We start from the raw sequence: 25,769 nt of genomic DNA on the forward strand, positions 1-25,769 counted from the left end.
GAACTTTCACAGGCATTAGTTGATAGCCCTATTTCTGCATTCCTTTAATGCACTTCAGAATTATGTTAATGGTTTCTGATTATTATTATTATTATCATTATTGAATTGTTACTGTTAAATGCAGTTGCATGTTAGTTATATATTTTATGGTAGTTTTCTAGTTTACCTTTTTTCTGTTTTCCTCTTCCCTGCCCCCCCCCCCCCCCCTCCTCCCCCCATGCCCCCCCCCCTTTTTTTTTAACATCTAATATCACTGATGGTGAAAAGACGCTAAACTAAAGAATGAACACACATGTATGCACTCTCACTTCCTCAACCACTTTCACACACGATCTCCATCCTTGTCAATACAAATGACATGATCGTCACTTCAGTTGTAACAGTTTGTGGATTTGCACTTCCAGACCATAGAGATTGATAATTAAGTCTATGTTCCAGGCTGATTTTATATCAGCTGACTGTGTGGCAATACATATGACTGCAGTTCGTAAATGTTAGTTTGATCTGGATCTAAGCCGAAGTTCCAAAGATTCATGCATCAGCTTAGGTATTGGTGTGAAATATTTGAACATTCACTGTTGCCTTGGGCTCTCTTGTGGCTGTATGATCTGTATTGCATGATGTCATTCATCCACTTGCCATTCTTGTCTTTGAGTACTGAGAGAAAATAAAAATTTTCCTGTGCCTTTGTCTTATCAAAATCTAAAATTTACTTAATTCTGAATCGTCTGACACCACACATACGTTCAGGAAAGTTCTTGTTTTAAAGTTACAGGCAGACAAATATGCGGGTTTTTCCATGTGGCTGAATAATCTGTATTGCATGACGTCACTCCTCCACTTGCCATGCTAGTCTTCGTTTGAGTAATGCAGTGAGAAAATATGAATTTTTCTGTGCCTCTTTTATACGGAAATTTAAAGTTGATTCAGTTCCGAATCTTTTGACACCACATAGGTATTCAGGACAATTATTATTTTTTAAGTCATAGGCACACAAATATGTGTTTTTTTCAAGAGCCGATTTCTCCATTTCTACTCATTCAGCACACAAACTTAGAAAAAAATCATAAAAAAAACACCTATGACAGATAGATCCATTCTGTTTTTTTCATTTTAATCTGTGATTTTTAAACAATGACAGATAGATCCATTCTGTTTTTTTCATTTTAATCTGTGATTTTTAAACATGTAGAAGGTATACAAATATAAAAAAAATGATAAATTGTGACTTTAGCCGGATTTTCGTGTGCTGCGTCATATATGTATATATATATATATGTATATATAAATATCCTTTTTTCTATCTGATTGAAGCACCTACCTTATACAGTTATTTTTTGTGAACATACCTGCGTGCAAAATGTTATTGAAAGCTTTTTTAAAATCTGCAAAACGTGCATTTAATCTGGGTTTTTTTTTGTTTTGTTTTTAAATTATGGTATAATCAACTGTTTGTTGCTGGAAACAGTATCTTACAGCTTGTAAATGAAAGCAGAAAGGCTGGTGATGTTGCTTAGTGTCATGTACTCACCTGTCCATTGCCTGACCCAGGAATACTTCAAAACCGCTCTGATGGGCCAGTCCAACGACGTGAAGAACGAAGCCCAGAAGGCCATAGAGGAATTCGCGGAGAAAGGGCCATTCACCTCGGACAAGTCTCCGGATGACGCCCTGGCTTACGTGGCAGAGATGAGGAAGCTGCTGAACTCATTGAAGGAACAGGATGCGACCATCAGGAAAGGGCTGGGCATGTTCAAGATTGACCACCCCGTCCCCAAGGAGCTGCTGCAGATGGAGAAGGTGGGTAAGCTAGGTTGTTGTAAAACTGGCCTTGAAACGGTACTGGGGTGTGTGTGTGTGTGTGTGAGGGGGGGGTCTCTTTGGACAGTTTCCCTTCAGTCTGTTTGCTGGGTGTCCTTGGACAGAGTTTGCCTGAAAAGGTTACAAATTATCATCTGTTTTGAAAAATGAGACTAGGAGCATGAAAAAAAAAAGAAAAAAAAAGAAAAAAAAAAAAAAGCATGGAAAAGTTTCTGAACCCAGCCAAACACAAAGAAAAGAGATCAACTAATTGCTGGCAGTCCATTCCAGCAGAGGAGGATGGAAAACACTCAGGAGACCAGTTTGTTTGCTTTCCAGTAAAAGTATCATTATAAAAAATTAAATTAAATGCTGGGGCGGATTGTTGAAGCGAGACAGAAAGTTGTAAGAGAAGTTGCACTGGTGATTTGTGTGTCTCAACGTGTTTTGTTCACCACAGTGTTTGTTTCTGGTGTATGGAGAACCATCTCATGATGAACCAGCAGATCTGTTCAAAGTGCACTTTTCTTTTTCCTGTCTTCTTCGCGCTCCTCAACTCTGTGAAGAAGAGTTGTTTGAGCACCTTGTCTTCTTGGTTTCTTTAAAATAAGAAGAAAAAAAAAGAATTAAAAAAAATCCTATGTTGGCAGGAGTTGGACACCATTGAGGCAGTGTGGAACGTGGCCAAGGACTGGGAGACGATGTACAATGGTTGGAAGGTGACCACCTTTAAGGACATCAAGACTCTGGACATGGAGTATGAGAGTCAGAACATCTTCAAGAAGGTCGTCAAGTTCAGCAAGGAGTTGAAAGTCAGTGAGGCAGACTTTCTTTGATAATGGTCACAGATTGTCAGTGTGTGTGTGTGTGTTGTGTGTGTGTGTGCATGTCCGTGGGTGTGTGTGTGTGTGTGTGTATGTGTGTGCATACATGTGTGTGTGTATGTGTGTGTGTTGTGAGTGTGTGTGCGCTCGTGCGCACGCTCGTATGTGAAAATTTTGCATTGATTTGCATTTCTTTTCTTTCCTATCCTCGATCCAATAGTCTGACCTATAGCAACAATACCTGGTTTTGCGTCATATATTAGGTTTTTTTGGTTGATGATTTTACATGGTGCTGAATCCAAATACGTTGGAGGCCAAGTCATAAATATTGGGCATTTTGAGATATTGCATAAAATCCAAGATGGCCACCACTGGATTTGTAAATAAGAAATATAGAAGATGTATGACATAATTGTCATTTTTTTGTAATTAATATTTGTCTCAGTCAGTTGATTCATGTTATCTGAATCTTATACTATTTCAGCATGCTTTATTAGAGTTTTGCTTTTCCAAGATGGCTGACATTAGAAGAAAACAGCACTTTCCTTGCTCATGATTAGCATGCAATTGAAGTCAGTAAATCTGGCAAAGTGAATACACACAAGTTCTTTCAGAAGTGTATAAAACAAGGGGAATTCGGTTTGTCTGGAACACGTGTCAAATCAAAAGTATGTGATCTTCAAGACTTCTGTATATTCAGAACTGTTCCATTTCATTTTACATGGTTATTTTGTGACGTCACTCAGCTTTGGCAGACCTGCTTGCATGTTTGATATACCAACCTGTTGCCCCTTCAAGTCAGCTGAATTGACTTAACTGCACTGCGGCAGCTATTTTTAGACACAGACTCCGACCAGCCAGAGCATCGGACGGTACCTCCAGACATTGCTGTCTGCCAGGAGTTACCCAGCATATTGTACTTGGCCTCCAAACAATATGAAAAAGAGACATATTAAAGATTATATTAGTGTTAAAAAATGTGTATATCTTTCAAAGCAATGTATTAAGTGTTTTATAGACTTCCATGCTTGGACTGCAATGGATTTCTTTGTGAGAAACTCAGGCTGCTTCCCCAGGAAGAGCGCATTGTCACATTGTGACGCCACCCATTAATTCTTTCACTGCTATAGGTGACTTTAGTTGACTAGGCAGTGCCTTGCTACAGGGGACTTTAGTTGACATTGAGGGGTCATGTTGATAAAACCATTTTTCACATTGTGATAAAGCTTGACAGCTGCAGCCTGTTTCCCCGCCAATAGAACAATGACTAACCTTTGCCCCTGACTGAGTTTGGAGTGAACAAATCCTTTGTGTTGTTTTGACGTGAACCGAATCCTGTGACTGAGAGAATTTTTTTCCAAAATATCTGGTGCTGGGGAGTGTTTTTCACACAGAAACTTGGCAGTGAAAGAGCTAAAAAAAACCCTGCATGTTTGTCTGTGTGTGTGTGTGTGTGTGTGTGTGTGTGTGTGTGTGTGTGTATGTGTGTGTGTGTGTAAAAAATTGACAATTTCCATTTTCTTTTCTTTGGACATCAGTCATGGGTAATAAAAAAAAAATAATAAAAAAAAAAATAAAAAAGGCTTTTCACACAGGATAGGAACTGGGAAATTGTGGAGACAACAAAGCATCGGATAGACCAGTTTCGCCGAACCATGCCACTGGTGTCTGACCTGAAGAACAAGGCCTTTAGACCGCGTCACTGGGAACAGATACAGGTAGTGGGTGTGGATGTAAGTGTGTGCACTTGTATGAATGAGTGCATGCCGTCAAGCCCTCTTGGTTGTGTGTATTTGTAGACATGTATTAAAGGTGCATATGTACCCCCTTTTTTGTGTTTGCATTTTTGACTCACTTGTGTAAACAAAGCGAATCTATGTTTTAACCCAGTGTTCGGTTGTCTGTGTGCGTGTGTGTGTGTGTGTGTGTCCGTGGTAAACTTTAACATTGACATTTTCTCTGCAAATAGTTTGTCAGTTGACACCAAATTAGGCATAAAAATAGGAAAAATTCAGTTCTTTCCAGTCATCTTGTTTAAAACAATATTGCACCTCTGGGATGGGCACAAAAAAATTAAAACAAAAAAAATGAAGCCTAATTATATGCAAACTGCATTTACTGTTATATTTATATGTTTTGTATACTCTAAACTTGGCACTTTGATCTGATATTCTGACACAACAACAAGAGCAGTCATTATTATCATTTTTTGTTCAAACAGGAACTTCTTTTGCTAAGCATGGAAGTTTTATTTATTTTGCAAACGTTTTGGTGCAGATAGTAAAAAAGGGAAATTACTCTATAATTAATGCTAGGGGACTTAATTCGAATCTGGTTAGGACTTTTTTTTTCTTTTTTTTTTAACGCGAAGCTTTATAATAACAAAGACAGAACACATTTCAACGATTAGATTTTTTTAAAAAGTGTATCACAAGTGAGTCTTGAAGGCCTTGCCTCTCTTGTTAGTATTGTGATGCACATAGACAGTATGGACAGTGAATGTCAGTGATGATGGGGCCAGTATGTTTTCTGGGTGGTTTATGTTCTTCAGGTTTGGTGTGTCTGCTTTAGGAGGGAGAAGTACTGAAGAAATGTGCTGAGTATGTTTTGCAGCAGGAGTGGCTCAATATGAAAAAAAAAAGGTCTGTGTAATAATGAGTTTGTTATGCCTGTCTGTCTGTCCTTCTGTGTTTTACATTGGCATTCTTGGTATTTGCAAATTTTCATGTGTTTTCATTTTCTCTTCATCATATATATATATATATATATATATATGGTGTGAATATGTGATTGGTGTTTCTGTCCAGACCATGATGGACCGCACATTTGATCACGAGTCCTCTGACTTCACCCTGGAGGTCATCATCAACTTTGGCTTTGACACCTTTGCCAACCAGATCAACGAGATCTCTGTGGCAGCCACCAAGGAGCTGGCCATTGAAAAGGTTGGTCAGAGGAATGGTAGGATTTCTTTCATTCCACAGAGGAATAACAAATTATTTGGTACCTACCTACATACCTACCTACCTCCTGGTTGTCAAAACTATTACAGGTTTGACTTTTGAAAATGAAATTTAATCTGCAAATGTTAGAAAGAAAATTGCTTTTCAGAATCTGTGGTACTGGTCATGTGTTTGAAAGGAGACAGAGCCTTGCAGAAAGTGAGAGACCTGCCTGTTTGGCCCGAGTGTCGGGATTTCCTGTCATGTAGTGTAGATGGGAAGAACACCTCCTCTGTGATAAAGACTGGCTGGAGATAATGAAGAAAACACTGTGGACACATGAAGATTGCTGTCCAGAAACCAGCAGAGGAGAATGGAAAACATATCAGTAGTCATTTAAATACTTACACACATACAAAAAACAAACAAACAAACTTACAACATTGGGAGTGTGACGATCAAACCTGGGATGTTACTCTGAGGGAGTAGATGTACTCATCTTCCTGTTTCTTCTTAACAGCATTGCACATTGAATGTAGGCTAATCCATATGCTTGTTGAAATATTGACAGTTTTGCCACTACTTGTTTGAACAAATTACAGCTGCTGGTTTAGATTTGTCCAAGTATTTTACTGCTGAATCCGTAGGGTTTTCTGCATAGGGGGTTCATTCGATCAGGCAGTTAACTATTTTCCACTTTGTATTCATTGTGACAAGCAAAACCTTAACAAAGGTGATACAGAAAAAGAACAGATATTTGAGAGGGTAAGTATAAATGAGTCATGAAATTTGTATTTTATTATTGGATTTGGTTGAAAGAAAATGTTAATTATTCAGGTGATTGGGACTTACTATGATTAGACCAAAGAAAGAGACATTAGTGTTATTCTCAAACGTTTCATTCTTTTATTATACATGGGAGAAAGGTGGCAGAATGGTTAAGATGCTTATCTACCAATACAGTGGCCATGAAGGTCTGGGTACAGTTCTTGCTCCTGCCCTTTCTCTCAAGTTTGACTGGAAAATCAGACTGAGCATCTAGTCACTCTCATGAGACAATAAACCGAGGTCCTGTTGGGAGCACACACTGAAAAAGAACCCATGCCAACAAAAGTGTTGTCCTCTGGCAAAACTCTGTAAAAGATATCCACTTTGATAGGTATAATACACAAATATATATACATGCACTCAAGGCCTTTTTAAGCGCATTGGGTTACGCTGGTGTCAGGCATCTGCCTAGCAGATGTGGTGTAGCGTATATGAATTTGTCAAAACGCAGTGACGCCCCTTTGAGGAACTGAACTAAAACTGAAACTGTTGTACATGTTTCCTTTTTTATTTCTTTGACTTATTTAGCTTCTGGGGACTATATGATTCTTACTGAAATTTTAAAAGCAACAATGCGTATGGTGATTTTATGAAACTTCACATGTGAGTCTTACATGCAGTCGACATTGACAGGGTCTGAATCACATCAAGGAATTCTGGACCGGCTGTGAATATGACATAATACCCTACAAAGACAAGGGAATCTACAAGTTCAGGTAAGATGAGTGTTTGGCACACTGCACAGTGACAAACAGTTATTTCATTCTTCAGAGGAAGTCAGTCTCTTGCAGAGACTGTGGCATTTATTCCTTTTGGTCATTGATCCTGTTCCAGAATTTTTCAAGCCAGTACAAATAACAGGAGTGGAAGTGAATACTGGAAGGAAAAGGCAAATAACTGTGGATCTGTTCCTTGATTTGTTTGTGCAAAATTAACAGTATATGTTTATGTAAACTTGAAAATTTCTCAAACTGCACTTGTTTTAATCCACAATTTCAATATTTCTATGGTGGAGAAGCATGCTCCCAGGTTCCATGAGTTACATTTTCCCCCTCCAAATCAGATCTCCACCCTGACACTTGCATATTGGATGATATTCTGGATGAGATGCGAAATTGAGACAAGCCAGCTTGTACACCAGTGAGTCATGCTTAGTATATATTCATTGAACAGAATTATAGAGAACAAAAAGAACCTTCCCAGCTACCTCACTGATTTAAAAAAAAAAAAAATGTGTTGGACACTGCGCTCTGCTGTGTACTGCAGGGGTACAGACGACATCTTCTCAGCCTTGGAAGAGAACCAGGTTTCTTTGACAACAATGAAAGTGTCTCACTTTGTGAAGCCTTTCGCCGAGACAGTGGACAAGTGGGAGAGACTGCTGTCCAACATCCTGGAGGTGACAGAGATGCTGCTGGTGGTGCAGAGATTGTGGATGTACATGGAGGTGAGGGGGAGAAATAGTGTTGTTCTAATGACAGTTCAGCTTGTTCTTGAGTTCAGTAATCCAGTAAGATTATGTAGTCACACTTTTGCTTTACAGTCTTTTTGTCCTTTTTTTTTCAGCGTTCATGGACTGCTTCAGTGATGTTCACGTGCATAAATGAGTGGGGTTTTTTTTGGTTTTTTTTACGTGGATGACCAATTTTACTGCACTGTTAAGGAAGCCACATTCCATTTTGGGGGTTTTGCGTGCTGGGAATGTTTGGGTTTCAATTCATGGCCTGGCTTCGCTGACGAAGATCTAGGAAGGGCATTGTCCACGTCTGATGCAGGCACGCTCATGGCTGACAAGGCCAATGCGGGAAAAGCAGAGTCGGCCGCAGCGGTTGCAAGGGAAAGTCTGGTCTGGGTTCGCGGCTGCAGCGTCATGGTTCTTCCTCCTTCTGCGTTTGTCCTCAAGGCTGGCCCTGCGGTTGTTTTCGAAGGAGGAGACAGCTTGGTGGATGGTGTGTCGCCAGGTCTCTCGATCAGCGGCTACTGCGGACCACTGGCGATGGTCAATGTGACAGGCACCGAGAGCTTTCTTCAAGGAGTCTTTGTATCTCTTCTTGGGTGCTCCTCTGTCACGGTGGCCAGTGGACAGTTCGCCATACAGCGCGATCTTGGGCAGGCGGTGGTCCTCCATCCTGGACACGTGCCCTGCCCAACGTAGCTGGGTCTTTAGCAGCACTGCCTCGATGCTGATAGTCTTTGCCAGCTCCAGGACCTCGACATTTGTGATGTAGTCACTCCAGTGGATGCTGAGGATGGTGCGAAGGCAGCGCTGGTGGAAACGATCAAGCAGTCGTATGTGGTGCCGGTAGGTGACCCAGGTTTCGGAGCCATACAACAGGGTGGGCAGTACAACAGCTCTGTACACGCTGATCTTTGTGTCTTTCTTCAGGTGTTTGTTGTTCCACACTCTCTTGTACAGCCTGCCGAATGCGCTGTTTGCCTTTGCAAGTCTGTTGTCGATCTCTTTGTCGATCTTGGCGTCAGACGAGATGGTGCAGCCTAGGTAGCTGAACTGGTGGACCGACTTCAGCTCTGTCTCACCGATGTTGATGTGAGGAGCGTGGAATTCTTCCCGTGGGGCAGGCTGGTGGAGAACTTCCGTCTTTTTCAGACTGACTTCTAGGCCGAAGAGCTGTGCAGCCTCTGCGAAGCAGGACGTTATACGCTGCAGGGCCGCTTCTGTATGGGCGACGAGGGCAGCATCGTCGGCAAACAGAAGCTCTCTGATGAGTTGCTCCAGTGTCTTGGTGTGGGCCTGTAGCCGCCTCAGGTTGAATAGGCTGCCATCAGTGCGGTATCTGATGAAGATACCGTCGTCGTCGCCAAGATCTTCAGTGGCCTGTTGGAGCATCATGCTGAAGAAGATCGTGAAGAGGGTCGGCGCGAGGACACAACCTTGTTTCACTCCATTTCCAATTGGGAAGGGCTCCGAAAGGTCGTTGCTGTGTCTGACCTGTCCACGCTGTTCCTCATGTAGTTGGATGACCATGCTGAGGAATTTTGGGGGGCATCCTAGACGTTTCATGATCTCCCACAGACCTTTTCTGCTCACGGTGTCGAAAGCTTTCGTGAGATCGACGAATGTCGCATACAGTCCTTTGTTCTGTTCCCGACATTTTTCTTGTAGCTGTCTGAGAACGAAGACCATGTCAGTGGTGCCTCTGTTGGCTCTAAAGCCACACTGACTGTCTGGGAGATGTTCTTCGGCGATAGTAGGCACCAGCCGATTTAGGAGGACTCTGGCGAGGATCTTGCCTGCAATGGAGAGCAGAGTTATCCCCCTGTAGTTGGAGCAGTCCGACTTTTCTCCCTTGTTTTTATACAGGGTGATGATGACTGCGTCACGGAGGTCCTGTGGTAGTTTGCCTTGCTCCCAGCAGCAGACAAAGAGGTTGTGGAGTTTGGAGTGTAGTGCTGGGCCTCCATTCTTCCACGCCTCCGGCGGAATTCCGTCAACCCCTGCTGCCTTGCCACATTTCAGCTGTTCAATGGCCTTGACAGTCTCTTCTAGGGTTGGTAGCTCGTCCAGTTGTAATTTCACTGGCTGTTGTGGGATGCGGAGAATTGCCGAGTCTTGAACCGTGCGGTTGGCGCTGAAGAGGGCCTGGAAATGTTCCGACCACCTGTTCAGGATCGACGTCTTGTCTGTGAAGAGCGCCTGGCCGTCTGCGCTGCGCAAAGGACTCTGGACCTGGTATGAGGGACCGTACACCGCCTTCAAGGCTTCGTATAAGCCCCGGTAGTCACTAGTGTCTGCACAAAGCTGAGCCCTCTCTGCCAGGTTGGTCCACCACCCATTTTGAATCTCACGAAGCTTGCGCTGGAGGTTGCTGCATATGAGCCGGAAGGTTGCTTTCTTCACCGGACAAGACGGTTGTGCAAGGTGAGCCTGGTGGGCTGATCTCTTCTTCGCCAGCAATTCTTGGATCTCCTGGTTGTTTTCGTCAAACCAGTCCTTGTTCTTTTTCGACGAGAACCCTAGGACTTCTTCAGAGGACTGCAGGATGGCTGATTTCAGCTGTGCCCATAGTGCTTCTGGAGAGGGGTCTGTGGGGCAACTGGGGTCTTCAAGTTTGTCCTGAAGCTTCGCCTGGAATTCAGCTTTCACTTCAGCTGACTGAAAGTTGCCGACCTGGAATTTCTTCCTAGGAGCTCCTCCTTTCTTTGGTTTGGGCTTGAAGTGGAGCCTGAGCTTGCTGCGGACGAGGCGGTGGTCAGTATGACACTCCGCGCTGGGCATCACTCGGGTGTGTAGGACGTCTCGTACGTCTCTCTGGCGCATCAGGATGTAATCAATGAGGTGCCAATGTTTGGACCGAGGATGCATCCACGTTGTCTTCAGGCTGTCCTTCTGCTGGAAAATGGTGTTGGTGATGGTAAACTGCTGCTCTGCACAGAACTCGAGAAGAAGGCGCCCATTGTCGTTGCAATTACCAACGCCATGCTTGCCAAGGACTCCTTTCCAGGCTTCTGAATCTTGGCCAACTCTGGCATTGAAGTCGCCAAGGATGATGACCTTGTCGTCAGCAGGGGTGTTCTGAACGAGGTTGCGCAGATCAGTGTAGAACTTGACCTTTTCTGTGGGGTCCGCTTGGAGGGTTGGAGCGTACACGCTGAACAGAGTGGCATGCTGTTTGTTCCGTAGTGGGAGGCGCATGGACATAATTCGGTCTGAGTGTCCTGTTGGCAGGTTTTCAAGCTTGGAGGCAATGGTGCTCCTGACCATAAAGCCTACGCCATAAAGGCGTCTCTCGGTCTCTGGCTTGCCTGACCAGTAGAGGGTGTACCCAGCGCCGTGTTCCTGGAGGCTGCCTTTCCCTGCAAAGCGGACTTCGCTGACGGCAGCAATGTCAATGTTCAGTCTCTGAAGTTCGTGTGCGACTAGAGCGGAACGCCTTTCTGGGTGGTTGCTGTCTGCAGAGTCACGCATGGTTCGGATGTTCCAGCATGCTACCTTTAGTCCTTTTGCACCTAATTGTGAGGCAGGTGCCGGCCTTTTCTTCTCTATTGTTGTTCGACCGCGTTTGGAGATGCCCGTTGACCGCGGCTAGCCAACTGGGGGGTATGGAGATGAGCATTTGTTTGGACCACCTTTTCTAGGCCCCTCTCCGTGTGGAGCAAGCAGTGCTGTCCCTAGAAAAGGCTGCTTGGTCGTTCAGGGTGCTGCCGAGTGATGCTGTCACCTCCGGGTCAACAATCAGGCGACCAATATCCTGAACCGCCTGCATGCAGGATTGGAACTGCGGCTTCCAGTGACATCTTCCACCTGCCGTTTTCGCCCCTTTCCCATCGCTACAGGACTTGGAATAGTTGGTGGCGCGGACGTGGACGTGTCCTTCAAGCCTGCGCAATGGAATTTTTAGGTGGAGTGCAGTGTGCGCAGTACTGGCCCCACCCTTTACACCCGTGGTTCATCTGCCATAGCCTAGCAAGCTGGGACGGTGACAGTGAGGTCCTCAGGTCGTAGGTTTTATATCAGACTGTCCTTGTCCTAGCCTCTGGCTCAAAAACCTTCCTCGGAGGCACGGGGGCGCGGCTACTGAAAGTCGGGACATGGCCATGGACCCAGGGTCAATGCATGTCGAGACTGTCCTGCATTCCTTAGCACTTCATGGGTTTTACTTCAGACTTTTCCTTGTCTTAGATGGACTGCCTTCCCGGGCTGTCGAGCTCCATCTGCCCGCATGTGACAGGTAGCACAGGGTTACATGGTACCTGTGGCAGGTAGAGACCTGACCTGACCTCAATAACCCACTTGACACTGACATGGAATACAGGATATGTTATGTGTATTTGTTCTTCTTGTAAATGCACTTGAAGGAGGTTAAGGCACTTGTAGGTCCACATGTGCATTGACCTAAGAGATTGGAAAAGCTGATTTCCACCATTACTCCAGCAGGGGCTTATCAGATCTTTTGTCTTGTGGTGTATGGGTAACTCTCCAAAGGTGGATGCCACTTTTGGTTATTACAAACTGTCTTGCATTGTCGCAAGTCAACATACAGATAGTTTTGGTTAAAATGGAATGTAAAATGCTTGGAAAATAAATCATATAAATTTTGGAGAGAAAAAATGTTTTAAGATGTGCTGAAGTGTTGTTTTTTTTTAATCCCATCTATGTGCAAAAATGTTGGTCAAATGTGTGACGTGAAGAGATTACTTGCAACTTGTTCAACTAAAGGCTAGCAAAAATACTTCTAGTTTCCTCTTTTTTTCTTTTTTTTTTTCGTCATTGTAGTATTAAGTTGCAGAATGATAGGGAGGTCGGGGGGCTCAGGAGGGGGTGGTGGGGGGTGGTGGGGAGGGGCGAGGGGCAGTTGATCAGAGAGCCCCATACACATGGAGGCAGATATAGGTGGGCAGCACAAGAAAAGGTATATTTTTTTGATAAAATGTCTTTGAATACTAGTTTCTTTTATCAGAATAGCATAAGCTGTTCGGTTTGGTTAATGATCATTTGGTTCATTATGAAAGTCAGCCTGATTATCTCAAATTCAGTTGTGGTTTTTTTGTTTTTTTGTTGTTGTTGATTGCAGTCACTTGTAGCAAGACACTGGATGTGGTTGGATGTTCATTGATTTCTACCTGTCTCACTATGATAAGCAACACAAAGTGCAAAGTATGCAAACAATCTTTTTCTGACATCATTTTTATCGAGAAAAAACACATTCTTTGTTTTAGCCTGAAACTTAAGAATCGCATTTTCATTTGAGCTGTACATGAATATTTTAACAGCACATTCTTTGTTTTAACTTGACACTGAACAAACGACATGTAATCTTTCTTACTTTATCATCCGAAAAGCTTCAGTCTCCGATCTGAATATAATGTTTTGCAAAAGAGTTCATTGGATCAACACAGAATGGGCCTTTCATTATTGGGATGGATGACGTCCAAAAGGCGGCAGTATTTTTTTTCTTTGACTTTGTTTTCATGTCACCAGATACATCAGCAATAGCCTTGCATCATCATATCTGTCTTTTTTTCCCCTTGAATCATTAACATTGAAAAAAAAATTGATAGTTGCCCCCCAAAAAACAACAACAACCCAACAAACAAACAAACAAAAATACACTTCGGAAATGGCAAAAAAATAACACATTCTTCATCCTTGTTTTATTGTTGAAAGTACCTTTTTTTTTTTTGCATTTTCATCAGTGCTTCTGCTGTTTTTGTATATATTTTGTTTGGAGTTTCAACTTTTGATATTTTTGTTTTGTTATATCCATCAATTATTGAGAAGGCTAGAGGATGTTTTTTTTGTTAGATTTTTTTTAATAGTAGTATTAGTTTGTTTTCAGGATGTTAGTTTCATAACATGTTTCGTTGATCAGTTTCATGGAAGTGAAGATGTGTCTTTTTTACTTGTGATATCAAATTTAGCTTGCTTATTCATCACTGTTGTTAACTGTGGGTTTGTATCTGTATTATTGTTTGCCTGTTTTTAGCTTGCTTATTGATCACTGTTGTTAATTGTGGATTTGTATCTGTATTGTTGTTTGTCTGTTTTTAGCTTGCTTATTGATCACTGTTGTTAATTGTGGATTTGTATCTGTATTATTGTTTGCCTGTTTTTAGCTTGCTTATTGATCACTGTTGTTAACTGTGGATTTGTATCTGTATTGTTGTTTGTCTGTTTTTAGCTTGCTTATTGATCACTGTTGTTAACTGTGGGTTTGTATCTGTATTGTTGTTTGTCTGTTTTTAGCTTGCTTATTGATCACTGTTGTTAATTGTGGATTTGTATCTGTATTATTGTTTGCCTGTTTTTAGCTTGCTTATTGATCACTGTTGTTAACTGTGGATTTGTATCTGTATTGTTGTTTGTCTGTTTTTAGCTTGCTTATTCATCACTGTTACAGTTCTCATTACATATTAGTTTTGTGAAATCTTTTATGTTCTTTGTGTCCACGTTTCTTGGGACGTTTTCAGACATACATGTGCACTACTTTTGGAGCAGCCAGTGATCATAGCCTCTTAAATTTTGTAAGAGTGCATGCATTGCACAAAACAACAGACATGTACCCTTCAGAAAAGCCTCAGAAATTTTATTTCACTTGCATTTTATTTGTCGACCTTTATGTCACATACCGGTCCCCACTTTTGGAGAGTGGCCCATACACATTTATGTGTTGAGTGTCTGGAAAGACCAGTTTTAAAGCAGCAGGTTTCATCCTCTAACCCATCATTGATTTGTCTGATTTGTGTATGTATGGAATTAAATGTACTTTCCTTATTTTGAAGTTGCCAAAGATCTGACTGTACGCATAAAAAAAGAAGAAAAAAAGAAGAAAAAGTCAGAGATGCCTGACTCTGAATTGTAAGAAATAAGCATGCAAAATTCATATAAAGAAGCAAATGTGGGTTAATTTTTTCATAATTGCATTGTTTTTTTAATAATTATTTATCATGACCACCATGTGAAGACACAGACTATGAACACCATGGTCATCATCATTTTCACTGTTACCATCTGATCATATTGATGAATGAATGTGATGACAGAACATTTTCCTTGGTGAGGACATCCGGAAACAGCTGCCCCAGGAATCAGCGCAGTTTGAGACCATCAACCTAAAGTGGAAGGAGATCACCAGGCGCATGTACAACACCAAGAAAGTCATCCAGTGTGCCGCTCCCGCAGGTATTTCTCTGCTTGCTTGACAAGGAGTTGGGAAAAGAAACATTGTTTGATTTGAATGTTTGTTGACCAGATCATGAGAGTTGCTGCTGAGTGGATGTTCCTCCAGAGAGAAACATTAAAGCCCCACTGCAATGAAAACCTCACAGCTAAGTAAGTGGAAAATATAGTGTATTATAACCCGGGGGACTGCATGTGAGCAGATAGCAGAAATAAGATGAAGAGGATACTGCAGAGCAGTTTGTCTTGTGCCTGTGTTGGGACCAGGATGCAGAGGAATTATTTAAAGCTCTTTAAAAATGGTATTTGAAATCAATAGGTGGTGCTGTCAGTTCTTTGGCTCTTGCATTTGTGACGATAAAAAGAACTGATAACTTCATATCATGCTTACATGCATGTGCATGTATGCATTCACACATGCTCACTTGCACTTCACACACACACACATGCACACTCAGTCTGGCTTCATGAGTTAGTGATTATTGTCATCAGTAGGGGGGCTTCTTAATATGTAGTATCCTGCAGATGTTAAATCAGAACAGGCACTACTTAAAACCACCAAAGTAACTGCAGCAGTGCAGGGTCTCATTCTCACAACATACCATGGATAGCTCCCTGTCAGCTGCTGACGCTGAGACTACAGCAGACAAACCTTAGTGTGTCTATATATAGAGGACTGGGACTGAGCAGTGTGAAAGTAATGCCACTGAAACAGTGCGATGATGGGGCTGTGGGGGAGGGAGGGCTTGGGGGGGAGGGGAGTGGGGGTGGGGGGCCAGGGGCGAGTGGGGGGGGGGGGGGGGGGGGGGGAGGAGAAAGAGAAAAGCTCCTCTCTCCAGCAGTGGGTTCATCCATGTTGATGTAATGATCAGGTCAGCTGGAGCAGCTGAACCAGATGAACAAACAGCTGGAAGACATACAGAAGTCCTTGGATGTCTACCTGGAGACCAAGCGTCAGATCTTCCCTCGCTTCTATTTCATTTCCAACGATGACCTCCTGGAGATCCTGGGACAGTCCAAGAACCCTGAGGCCATTCAGCCTCACCTGAAGAAGTGCTTCGACAACATCAAGTCCCTCAAACTGTCCACTGTGAGTCCTCTTTTGCCAAGCCTTTTAGACATACTTGAATGCTTTAAGCTCATCATTACACACAAACAGATGTGCGTGGTACTAACTTCGACCTCTGGTTAAGGCAGCTATCCATAACTGTTTTTGCAGGACTGAAAGACATTTTGAAGCCAGTGGTAACATTTCTAACAGTAATTAATTCTTTTGTTCCTATTTTTCTATAAACCATTACTTCCCCTTGTTCCCAGATTTGTATGATATGTATATTCCCTTCGTTCCTAGATTTAGAGAAGAGAAAGAAAGTATGAAGAAGGGTACTTGTTTCAGAGACTTACGGCAATGCAGCTCATTATAGTACACTAAGATTTTCATAAACTGTTATGTACAGAATTGATGTGGGAAGTTGTCTGTGACCCTGTTGACATTAAAGGGTGACATCTCTGGTGACACTCAGGTGTAAAACAGGTGAGTTTGGGGTCAAACACAACGCATACAAGTATGTACCACATGCAGGGCAGTGTTTTGCTTGCAGAGTATGCACATCATGCAGGTACTCACCGAGTAGTGCCTCACATGTAGCTCAGTGCCACACTGCTGGTCATATCCATGAAGAATTGTCACAGTTGTCACTGCTATTGCCCTTACCACATTAATGATTGAACGTTTTGTTTGTCTCAAAGAAATTATATACTGTCTTTCAATACACGAGCAGTCACTGAGCCAGAAACAGAACATTATTTACACAATTTTTGCACACAAACAATTCACTAGGGAAACTTGCTCTATATACACATGTCTGTGTCACAGTCATCATGCCATATGTCACACAAAGGTGTGGTGTGTAATACACCTTGAAGCAGTCATGCTAGTTAATGCACAAATATATACCACACTTTTCACACTTGTACTTTTTTAACTATACTCTTTCCTCTTCATTCAGTTGTAACAGATCAAAATCATCATTTGGTAAAGCATTGTAAAACTCCACATCAGAAATCTGGTCAGAATCCATATTATCTACACATTCCATTGTCTGTGGATGTGTGTTCAGTCATCAGTGCCAGGTTTATACAGCATATTGGTAGAATGTAGCAGTGACCACTGTTCCATGGCTCAGAGAGGGGGAGGGGGTGTCTGGCATTCATTCCACTCACAATCACTGCCCTGCTAATGACCCAGTCAAGGGTAGATGACGTGCACTGATGATGCGATTGGAGCAGTGTTCAGAGTGCTGCCTGCGACAACCGATTTTCTGTGCCTGAGAAAGGAAAGGGGGAATTCTCTGCTGCATGGTTTTCTGGCCTCCAGGAATGAAGGGTAAGATTCCTGTAAACTGGAAAACTATGCTGCACAGATGAAAGAGTTGAAAATGATTACTTGGGGAACATGAATTTCAACACCAGTTAAAATTCTTTTCAAGGACTGGTTGTCACCATACAAAATTTACATGTTCACTTTCTTATACTGATCTTCATTGATGACATTGCCAGATAACTGCCACACAAAGTCCAGGGAGCCATATATGCTGACAAAAGAACAGAAGGCCATGCTGCACATCAAGGGACAAACTCTGTTTGCGGAGGACAATCCCACATACCTTGGTAAAACCTTCAACAGGTGCCTGGCGTGGAAGAATCAGCAGAGAAGGCAGAAGCTAGAGCCAAAGTGCGACTTGCCCTTACGAAGAGCTGGCAGGAGCTACTTGGGGCGCAGACACCATGACCCTCAGGAGGCTCTAGACTGGGAGAATCAGGCCAGTGCTTGAGTTTGGTGTGACAGCATGTGGCACTACAGCCAAGTCCAACTTTGTTCAGGTCAGCAGGGTGCAGAACCAGGCACCCTACATCATCACTGGGGCCATGAAGTCAACACCAGTACTGGAGCTTGAAACCGTCACAAGTGGGTTCCTAACTTCGGTTGGGGAAGTTTTAAACAGCGGAAGGAGAGGATTGGGCTCTGCCCAAGACACGGGCAATATTGGATTCAATGCTCCTATGGCTGTAAAAGGCTATGGGACCTTTAACTTTTAACTGACTTTAACCTAATGACTACCAAGTTAAACCAATCTCTCAGTCAAAGAAGGCTACTCACTTGCGTAGCTTTTGTCGGCGATCCGGCCGGCTTCTTCAGCGCAACTGCTGGGTAGAGAATTAGCAGCTGTACATATCGCCGTGAGCGAACTCATGACAATGTGACTTTAACCTGTCTTTCTGGAAATAGGTGCATCAGAGGTTGAAAGGTGCCAGACCTGTCACCTGTAATTGTTGCTTGTAAACCTGTCTGTATCAGTTTGAAGCTAAGATAGGTGTGTCAGTGGTTGTAAGGTGCCAGACCTGTCACCTGTGATTGTTGGTTGTAAACTACCTGTCTGTGTCAGTTTGAAGCTAAGATAGGTATGTTAGAGGTTGTAAGGTGCCAGACCTGTCACCTGTGATTGTTGGTTGTAAACTACCTGTCTGTATCAATTTGAAGCTAAGATAGGTGTGTCAGTGGTTGTAAGGTGCCAGACCTGTCACCTGTGATTGTTGGTTGTAAACTACCTGTCTGTATCAGTTTGAAGCTAAGATAGGTGTGTCAGTGGTTGTAAGGTGCCTGACCTGTCACCTGTGATTGTTGGTTGCAGAATGGCAAGAAATGGGAGGCAGCAGGCATGTCGTCGGTGGAGGGAGAGTATGTCGAGTTTGCTTCCCCCATGACTATAGAAGGACCTGTGGAGGTACTGGTGGCCTGAACCCTCAGTTGTGTACATACACTGTGCCTTTGCATTGCTTGAACTTGAACTTGTATTTGAATTTGTATTTGCATTTCTTTATCACAACAGATTTCTCTGTGTGAAATTTGGGCTGCTCTCCCCAGGGAGAGCACATCACTACACTACAGCACCACCCATTTTTCTGTATTTTTTCCTGTGTACAGTTTTATTTGTTTTTCCTATCGAAGTGGATTTTTTCTACAGAATTTTGCCAGGAACAACCCTTTTGTTGCCGTGGGTTCTTTTACGTGTGCTAAGTGCATGCCGCACATGGGACCTCGGGTTTATCATCTCATCCGAATGACTTGGTAGAAGCTTGAGGCCTTGACAGGCCTGTTCATCATATTTAATGTATAGGTAGAACACACTTTTTGTGGCATGCATGAGCTACATACTGGTAACATTCTGGATTATACAATGTGGGTGGAGTGACCCAGAGGGCCTTAAGTCTGTGCCTGAATGCTGAGACTGTTGGCACCATCTCAACCATGTCAGGCAAATTGTTCCAGATGCTGACAGCTTGTTTTGTGAAGGAGGAGCTCCTCATGTTTAATCTGCAGTGTGATTTGCTTAGCTTGAGACTGTTCCCCCCTGACTTCCCTGTTGCTGTAGTGTGCGATCTGAGGTCCCTGAATCTTGTAAATTCCATGGATGAACTTGTGCAGGTCAACCATATCGCTGTTGATGTTCAAGGCTGGATAATTTCAGGATTTCTAGTCTCTCTGGATATAGTTTGTGCCCCAAGGAAGCAGTGAGTTTTTGTTGCTCGCCACTGCTTATCTTCCACCTCACTACACAGTATTTTCAGATGTGGCTGCCAACCTGAGTGGCCGTACTGCAGGACTGGTCTATCAAGAGTCTTGTAGAGTTGCACAAAGAGTTCTTTGAGGTAAACAAAACTTCTGTTGCCCTGTGCCATCTGTTGATGTTGTCTTCAATCTCTGAGCCTCCAGGAGCTCAGTCTGGCCCAGATCTCCTGCAGAATCTTGTTCACATTGGCTTCATCCTCTGTCTTCTTGTCTTCACTGTATTTTACAGAGCTCTCTGGGATTTTGGAGATCATTACGTTTGTTTGTTTCCTTGCCCTGTCCTCTGCTTTAGCTGCATGCAGTTTTGTTTTGTTGTCCAGAGTGCTTGTCACTGGTGTCTTTGTGTCTTGGTGAAGGTTGACAAGTGCATCAACCATTAAATTTTGTTAACAAAATTGGCCCTTTTCTGTCTTGGTTACTCCCTCCTCAACAACAGCAACATCTTCAGTCAGTTTCCCTATATCTGTCTGAAGTTTTCCTGTGAGAAAGGGCTTTCTTCCCCCCCCCCTCCCCCCCACTCCCTCTCTCTCTCTTTTAAGTGTCCATCATTTGCGGATCCTCTGCAAGATTGTGACGCAAGTTTGGAAAACGTCATCTTTCAAAATTGGCATGTAAAATTGTTGATTGTTATAATTTTAACTTGATTGTAAATACTCCTTTCCTGGGATTGTTTGAAAATGTGATGACTGGTGCATGGTTAGATTTGCTAGCTGTGAAGTAAGATGTGGGCTGAAAGATACGGTGGCAGGGTCAGGGAGGAGGGGGTGGTGCTGCAATGTATTATATTGTATTACTATTTGTCACAACAGATTTCCCTGTGTAAAATTTGGTCTGTTCTTCCCAGGGAGATCGCGTTGCTACAATGTGGCGCTGCCACCCCTCCATTTTTTTTTTCTGCCCGCAAGCGTATTTGTTTTTTTTTCAAAGTGGATTCTTTTTTTCACAGGAATTTGCCAGGGACAACCCTTTTTGTTGTCATGGGTTCCTTTAACATGCATCTCATCCAAACGACCAAACATGCAGGCAAGTGTGTGATTTGATCCCCTGCACTGAGATCCTCTGGCTTCTTAGGCAGATGCATTACCACTAGACCACTCTTTCACTTGGGTGTGCAGTCATGGCTGTGTGAGGTGGAGAAGACCATGCGGTGGACCCTGAAGGAGGTGCTGAAGAACACGCGGACAGCCCTGAAGAAACAGCTGAACAAGCGAGACAGGTGGATCAAAGACTGGCCAGGACAGGTATATATATGTATACTGTCTGCTGCTGTTTGCTGGCAAACTGTTGATGTTTTTTTAGGATAGTTATATACTGTCTGCTGCTGTTTGCTGGCAAATTCTTGGTGTTTTTTTTATTTTATTTTTTAGGATAGGTATATACTGTGTGCTGCTGTTTGTTGGCAAACTGTTGGTGGTTTGGTTTTTTTTAGGATAGGTGTATGTACTGTCTGCTGCTGTTTGCTGGCAAACTGTTGGTGTTTGTTTTAGGATAGGTATATACTGTCTGCTGCTGTTTGCTGGCAAACTTTTGGTGTGTTTTTTTTTTAGGATAGGTATATGATGTGCTGTCTGGTGCTGTTTGCTGGCAAATTCTTGGTGTTTTTTTAGGATAGGTATATGTACTGTCTGCTGCTGTTTGCTGGCAAACTGTGGGTGTTTTTTAAGAATAGATATGTACTATCTGCTGCTGTTTGCTGACAAACTGTTGGTGGTGTTTTTTTTTAGGATAGATATGTATTATCTATCACTGACAACCTCTCCCTTGACACTGAGATCAATAAGAGGATCGGGAAGGCAGCCACAACGCTAGCCCGCCTCACACAAAGACTGTGGACAAATCCCAAGCTGATCACGAAGACAAGGATGGCTGTATACAATGCCTGTGTTCTCAGCACCTTGCTGTATGGCAGTGAGGCATGGACCACACATGCTCGTCAGGAGAAAAGGCTCAATACCTTCCACCTGAGAAGCCTACGGCGCATACTCGACATCTCCTGGCAAGACAAGGTGACAAACACCAAAGTCCTGACTTGCGCTAGCCTCCCGACCATGTATACCATGCTGAGACAGCATCGGCTGCGCTGGCTGGGCCACATTCGCCGCATGGAAGATAGTCGCATCCCAGAAGACATCCTTTATGGAGAGCTCGCCACGGGGCAGAGAAGCATCGGCCGCCCACAGCTGAGATACAAAGATGTTTGCAAATGTGACATGAAGGCACTTGAGATCAACACTGAGTCCTGGGAGGACCTTGCAGATGACTGCAACAGATGGAGAAGCACTCTCAAGAATCAGCTATGGATTAGTGAGGACAAACTGTCAGCTGCTGCAGCAGAAAAGCGAGCTCACAGAAAAGGGACGGCAGCCGACAGACCAGCATCAGCTTACACATGTGACCGCTGCGACAGAGACTGTCTCTCTTGCATCGGTCTCTACAGTCACAGGCGACGCTGCTTGGTCCAAGCAGACAGCCCTATTAGACATTAGGTTGGATATACTCTATCCATGGTCAGCCATGACTGAAGGAGGTCTACACATGTATTATCTGCTGCTGTTTATTGGCAAACTGTTGGTGTTTTTTTAAGGATAGATATGTACTATCTGCTGCTGTTTGCTGACAAACTGTTGGTGGTGTTTTTTAAGGATAGATATGTACTATCTGCTGCTGTTTATTGGCAAACTGTTAGTATTTTTTAAGGATAGATATGTACTATCTGCTTCTGTTTGCTGGTAAACTGTTAGTGTTTTTTAAGGATAGATATGTAAAGGTAATTGTGAGAAAATCAGTGAAGTCATTTCCTGTCCAAATTCCTTCAAACATCGGAAGTCATTTGCAGACTTTATTTATACATATTTAGTTTTGAATGGACTCTATTGTTACATTGTCTTTGATGTTTGGCTTGATGGCCTGCTTACTGCAGTGTGTGGTGTGGTTCAGATGTGCATCACAGCCAGTCAGATCCAGTGGACTGCAGATGTCACCCGTGCTCTGAACCAAGTCAAGGAAAGAGGAGAGAAGCGTCCTCTCAAACACAAGAAAAAGAAACAGGTGTGTGATAGCGGCTTGTTTCAACATTGTCATTATCCACAAATGAGCCTACATATCAGCACACACTAATACTCATACACACAAACACACATACATGCGCTTGTTCACGCATGGGTGCGCATGTACACACATACACACAACTCGTGTGCGTGCGCACACACACACACACACACACACACACACATGCACACACACACACACACAAGAAACCCTACATTTTGAAATTGCAGGATGAACTGAGTACCGGTGTGGGACTTGTCATCTCATCACTAAATATTGACAGTATCATATCTGTTCCCAGCATATAGACGTACATGGACAAAACACATATTTACATTGTGAACACTGCACATACCTCAGTGAAATCATTTGGTAGGGAAATAGGACAGGCTTGGTGGTCAAGAGGCAAGAGCATTCTACGTCATCCAGGGGGTCTGAAGGTTTGTGGTATTAATGAACCTGTTCAGCACAGGCTGGAGACGTTTGCTGATCTCCCAGGTAAGGAAGCATGTGCCTTAGTCCCGTTTGTGCATGGCCTTTTAGGTCAGTTTACACACAGGCAGGATGTGATGATTTGCACAAGTTTTACTGTGTTGTCACAGGTTCATATGCTGGACAAATTCTCTGACGCCATCCGAGGCAACCTGACCAAAAATCAGCGCTCCAAAATAGTTGCCTTGGTGACCATTGAAGTGCATGCCCGAGACATCATTGACAAACTGTACAAGACTGGGTGCAATGATACCAATGCTTTTGACTGGCTTAGTCAGCTGCGTCTCTACTGGGAAAAGGTGAAGATTCAAGTCTGTGTTTTTTGGGTTTGTTGTTGTTGTTGTCAATCATGTATTTGTGTGAAGAATATGATTGAGTGGTGTTGTTGGTAAAATCAGTATCCTTGGTAATAATAGTCTTTTTGTTTGCATATTCCTTTTGTGTGTATGATGCATTAAGGGCTACTATCTTTCCAGTAGAATAACACAGACACACCGTACATAATGTTACACAGTGACAAATATTGACATGTCCTTAGAATGATACAAGTTCAGCTTTCAAGAGTAGCATTCCACTGGATACTAGACGGAAAAAGAGTGTGTGGATGACCAAGAGACAAGGCAGGTAATGTTTGAAAATGCTCAGAAGGAGAAGGGCTAGCTAAGGGGGAAAGTTAGCTGAGACAGGGCAAGATGGGCAGCAGTGGAGATCTGTGGTGGTGGCCATGTGTTCCACAGGGCATGAAGATCAAACATTAGACGTGATGTAAACATGACAGATATATGCTGCTTTTCTTTCGTTCATAAAAGAAGGGGGCAGTTACGTAAAGAGGTTAGCATTTGCATCAGGGAAACGATGAATGTTTGGGAAAACGTCACTTTAGTCATGTTGCTCACTCAGAGGTTTGAAATCTGTACAGGAATACGATGACTGCATTGTGAGGCAGACCAACACCCAGTTCCAGTACGGCTATGAGTACCTTGGGAACTCTGGTCGTCTGGTGATCACACCTCTCACTGACCGCTGCTACATGACCTTGACCACTGCCCTTAACCTTCACCGGGGTGGCAGCCCCAAGGGCCCAGCGGGAACAGGAAAAACGGAGACCACCAAGGATCTGGGCAAAGCTCTGGGCATGTACGTCATTGTTGTCAACTGCTCCGATGGCTTGGACTATAAGTCTATGGGACGCATGTTCTCTGGTCTGTCTCAGGTAAGTGATGTTTCATCCCCCCTCCCCTTCCTCTTTTCCAAAATCTGCATTCTTCATTGATGAAACAATGTGTGACCATTAGCATATTTTTTCAGTTTTTACACTTGTGTCAGTGATCTTCACACAAAGGGAAATAGTTGAAAAAATAAACTTCTTGTTTATATATTCTTCATGTAAAAGAAAATAAGTGGTAGGTAAATTATTTGTGTTCTTATAACTGGCATTAGTATTTTCTCTAGAAATACTAAGACCAGTTGTGCAAAACTTAGGAGGAGTGTGTGACCATTTGTGATAAATTTCATTGTAGTGTGGTACATTGTAAGGCGCACACTGGCCAGGTATCTCTGATTTCAGCCTTCTTATTTCTCTTGTCCAAGTTACCTTCTCAAAGGTGATCTGCAACCCAGGGCTGAAGAGCATCGCCTACCCTCATTAGATCTTTGAAACCAGGGTTATCATCCCCGTATATGAGCTGCCTTCCCAGGCTGACATTTCCAGTATACCTGAATGAAGCAACTGGTTTTAAGGCACCAGTGACCTGCCTTCACCCCTTCTCCTGTCAGCACAGATGGGTCTGTCAGGCTTGGAAGCAAAGCCACATGGAGATTCCAAGAGCTGGACTTTGGTTGTCAGAGGCTGTTTGAGAAGCATTCTCTTAGGAACATTTTGTAGGCAGTGAGAGCTTGTCACCACCACCACTCCCAGCTATAACAACCTTGGATGACCAACACATAGAATTACAATGTACGTTGATGAGTTCTTTTTGGATACATACTCTTCATTAGATTTTCATAACCAGTACTTCTGTGACAGCCTTTTTAAAAAGAAATTTTTACTGACCTCCTACTAAGGTTATAAGGAGAGAAAAGCTCTTCTTTTTCAGCATTAATTTGTTTATTCCTGCTTGTTTCTTGTTTGCAGAAAGAATGAAACGGGTTTTGTGTGTGTGTTCAGACAGGTGCGTGGGGCTGCTTTGATGAGTTCAACCGTATCAACATAGAGGTGCTGTCAGTGGTGGCCCAGCAGATCCTGTCCATTCTGAGCGCTCTGGCCGCCAACCAGGAGCGCTTTGTCTTTGAGGGCAGGGAGATCAACCTGGTGTGGTCCTGTGGCATGTTCATCACCATGAATCCTGGTCAGCACTGTTGTCTCTCTCTCCTCTCTCTCTCTCTCTCTCTCTCTCTCGCTGTTTCTCTCTCTCTCTCTGTGATAAGAATTGTTTGAACATAATCTAGTTCATTCTGTTAATAACCAAAAAGAATTTGGAAATGAATGAATAAGTGTCCTGCAAAAAAGAAGCAACCTAAGAATGATATTTCCACTGAAGAATGGCTTTGGCATTTTTGAGTGTTAC

The 25,769-nt window shown here is 43.2% G+C and overlaps 1 protein-coding gene across 1 annotated transcript in view; it reads left to right on the forward strand.

Moving 5' to 3' along the window:
• LOC143289344 (dynein axonemal heavy chain 2-like) overlaps nt 1-25,769 on the forward strand; it is a 152,572-nt gene that overhangs the window by 45,507 nt on the left and 81,296 nt on the right. Inside the window, exons 22-35 of the mRNA XM_076598345.1 lie at nt 1,552-1,800; nt 2,451-2,612; nt 4,220-4,342; nt 5,432-5,569; nt 7,028-7,110; nt 7,661-7,841; nt 14,897-15,035; nt 15,905-16,122; nt 18,725-18,817; nt 20,778-20,903; nt 22,600-22,710; nt 23,313-23,501; nt 24,122-24,415; nt 25,370-25,550. Of these exons, the coding sequence (XP_076454460.1) occupies nt 1,552-1,800; nt 2,451-2,612; nt 4,220-4,342; nt 5,432-5,569; nt 7,028-7,110; nt 7,661-7,841; nt 14,897-15,035; nt 15,905-16,122; nt 18,725-18,817; nt 20,778-20,903; nt 22,600-22,710; nt 23,313-23,501; nt 24,122-24,415; nt 25,370-25,550 (2,287 nt within the window). The remainder of the gene's footprint in view (nt 1-1,551; nt 1,801-2,450; nt 2,613-4,219; nt 4,343-5,431; nt 5,570-7,027; nt 7,111-7,660; nt 7,842-14,896; nt 15,036-15,904; nt 16,123-18,724; nt 18,818-20,777; nt 20,904-22,599; nt 22,711-23,312; nt 23,502-24,121; nt 24,416-25,369; nt 25,551-25,769) is intronic.

The sequence above is a fragment of the Babylonia areolata genome, chromosome 13 (assembly GCF_041734735.1).
Source record: "Babylonia areolata isolate BAREFJ2019XMU chromosome 13, ASM4173473v1, whole genome shotgun sequence".
NCBI lineage: Eukaryota > Metazoa > Mollusca > Gastropoda > Neogastropoda > Buccinidae > Babylonia > Babylonia areolata.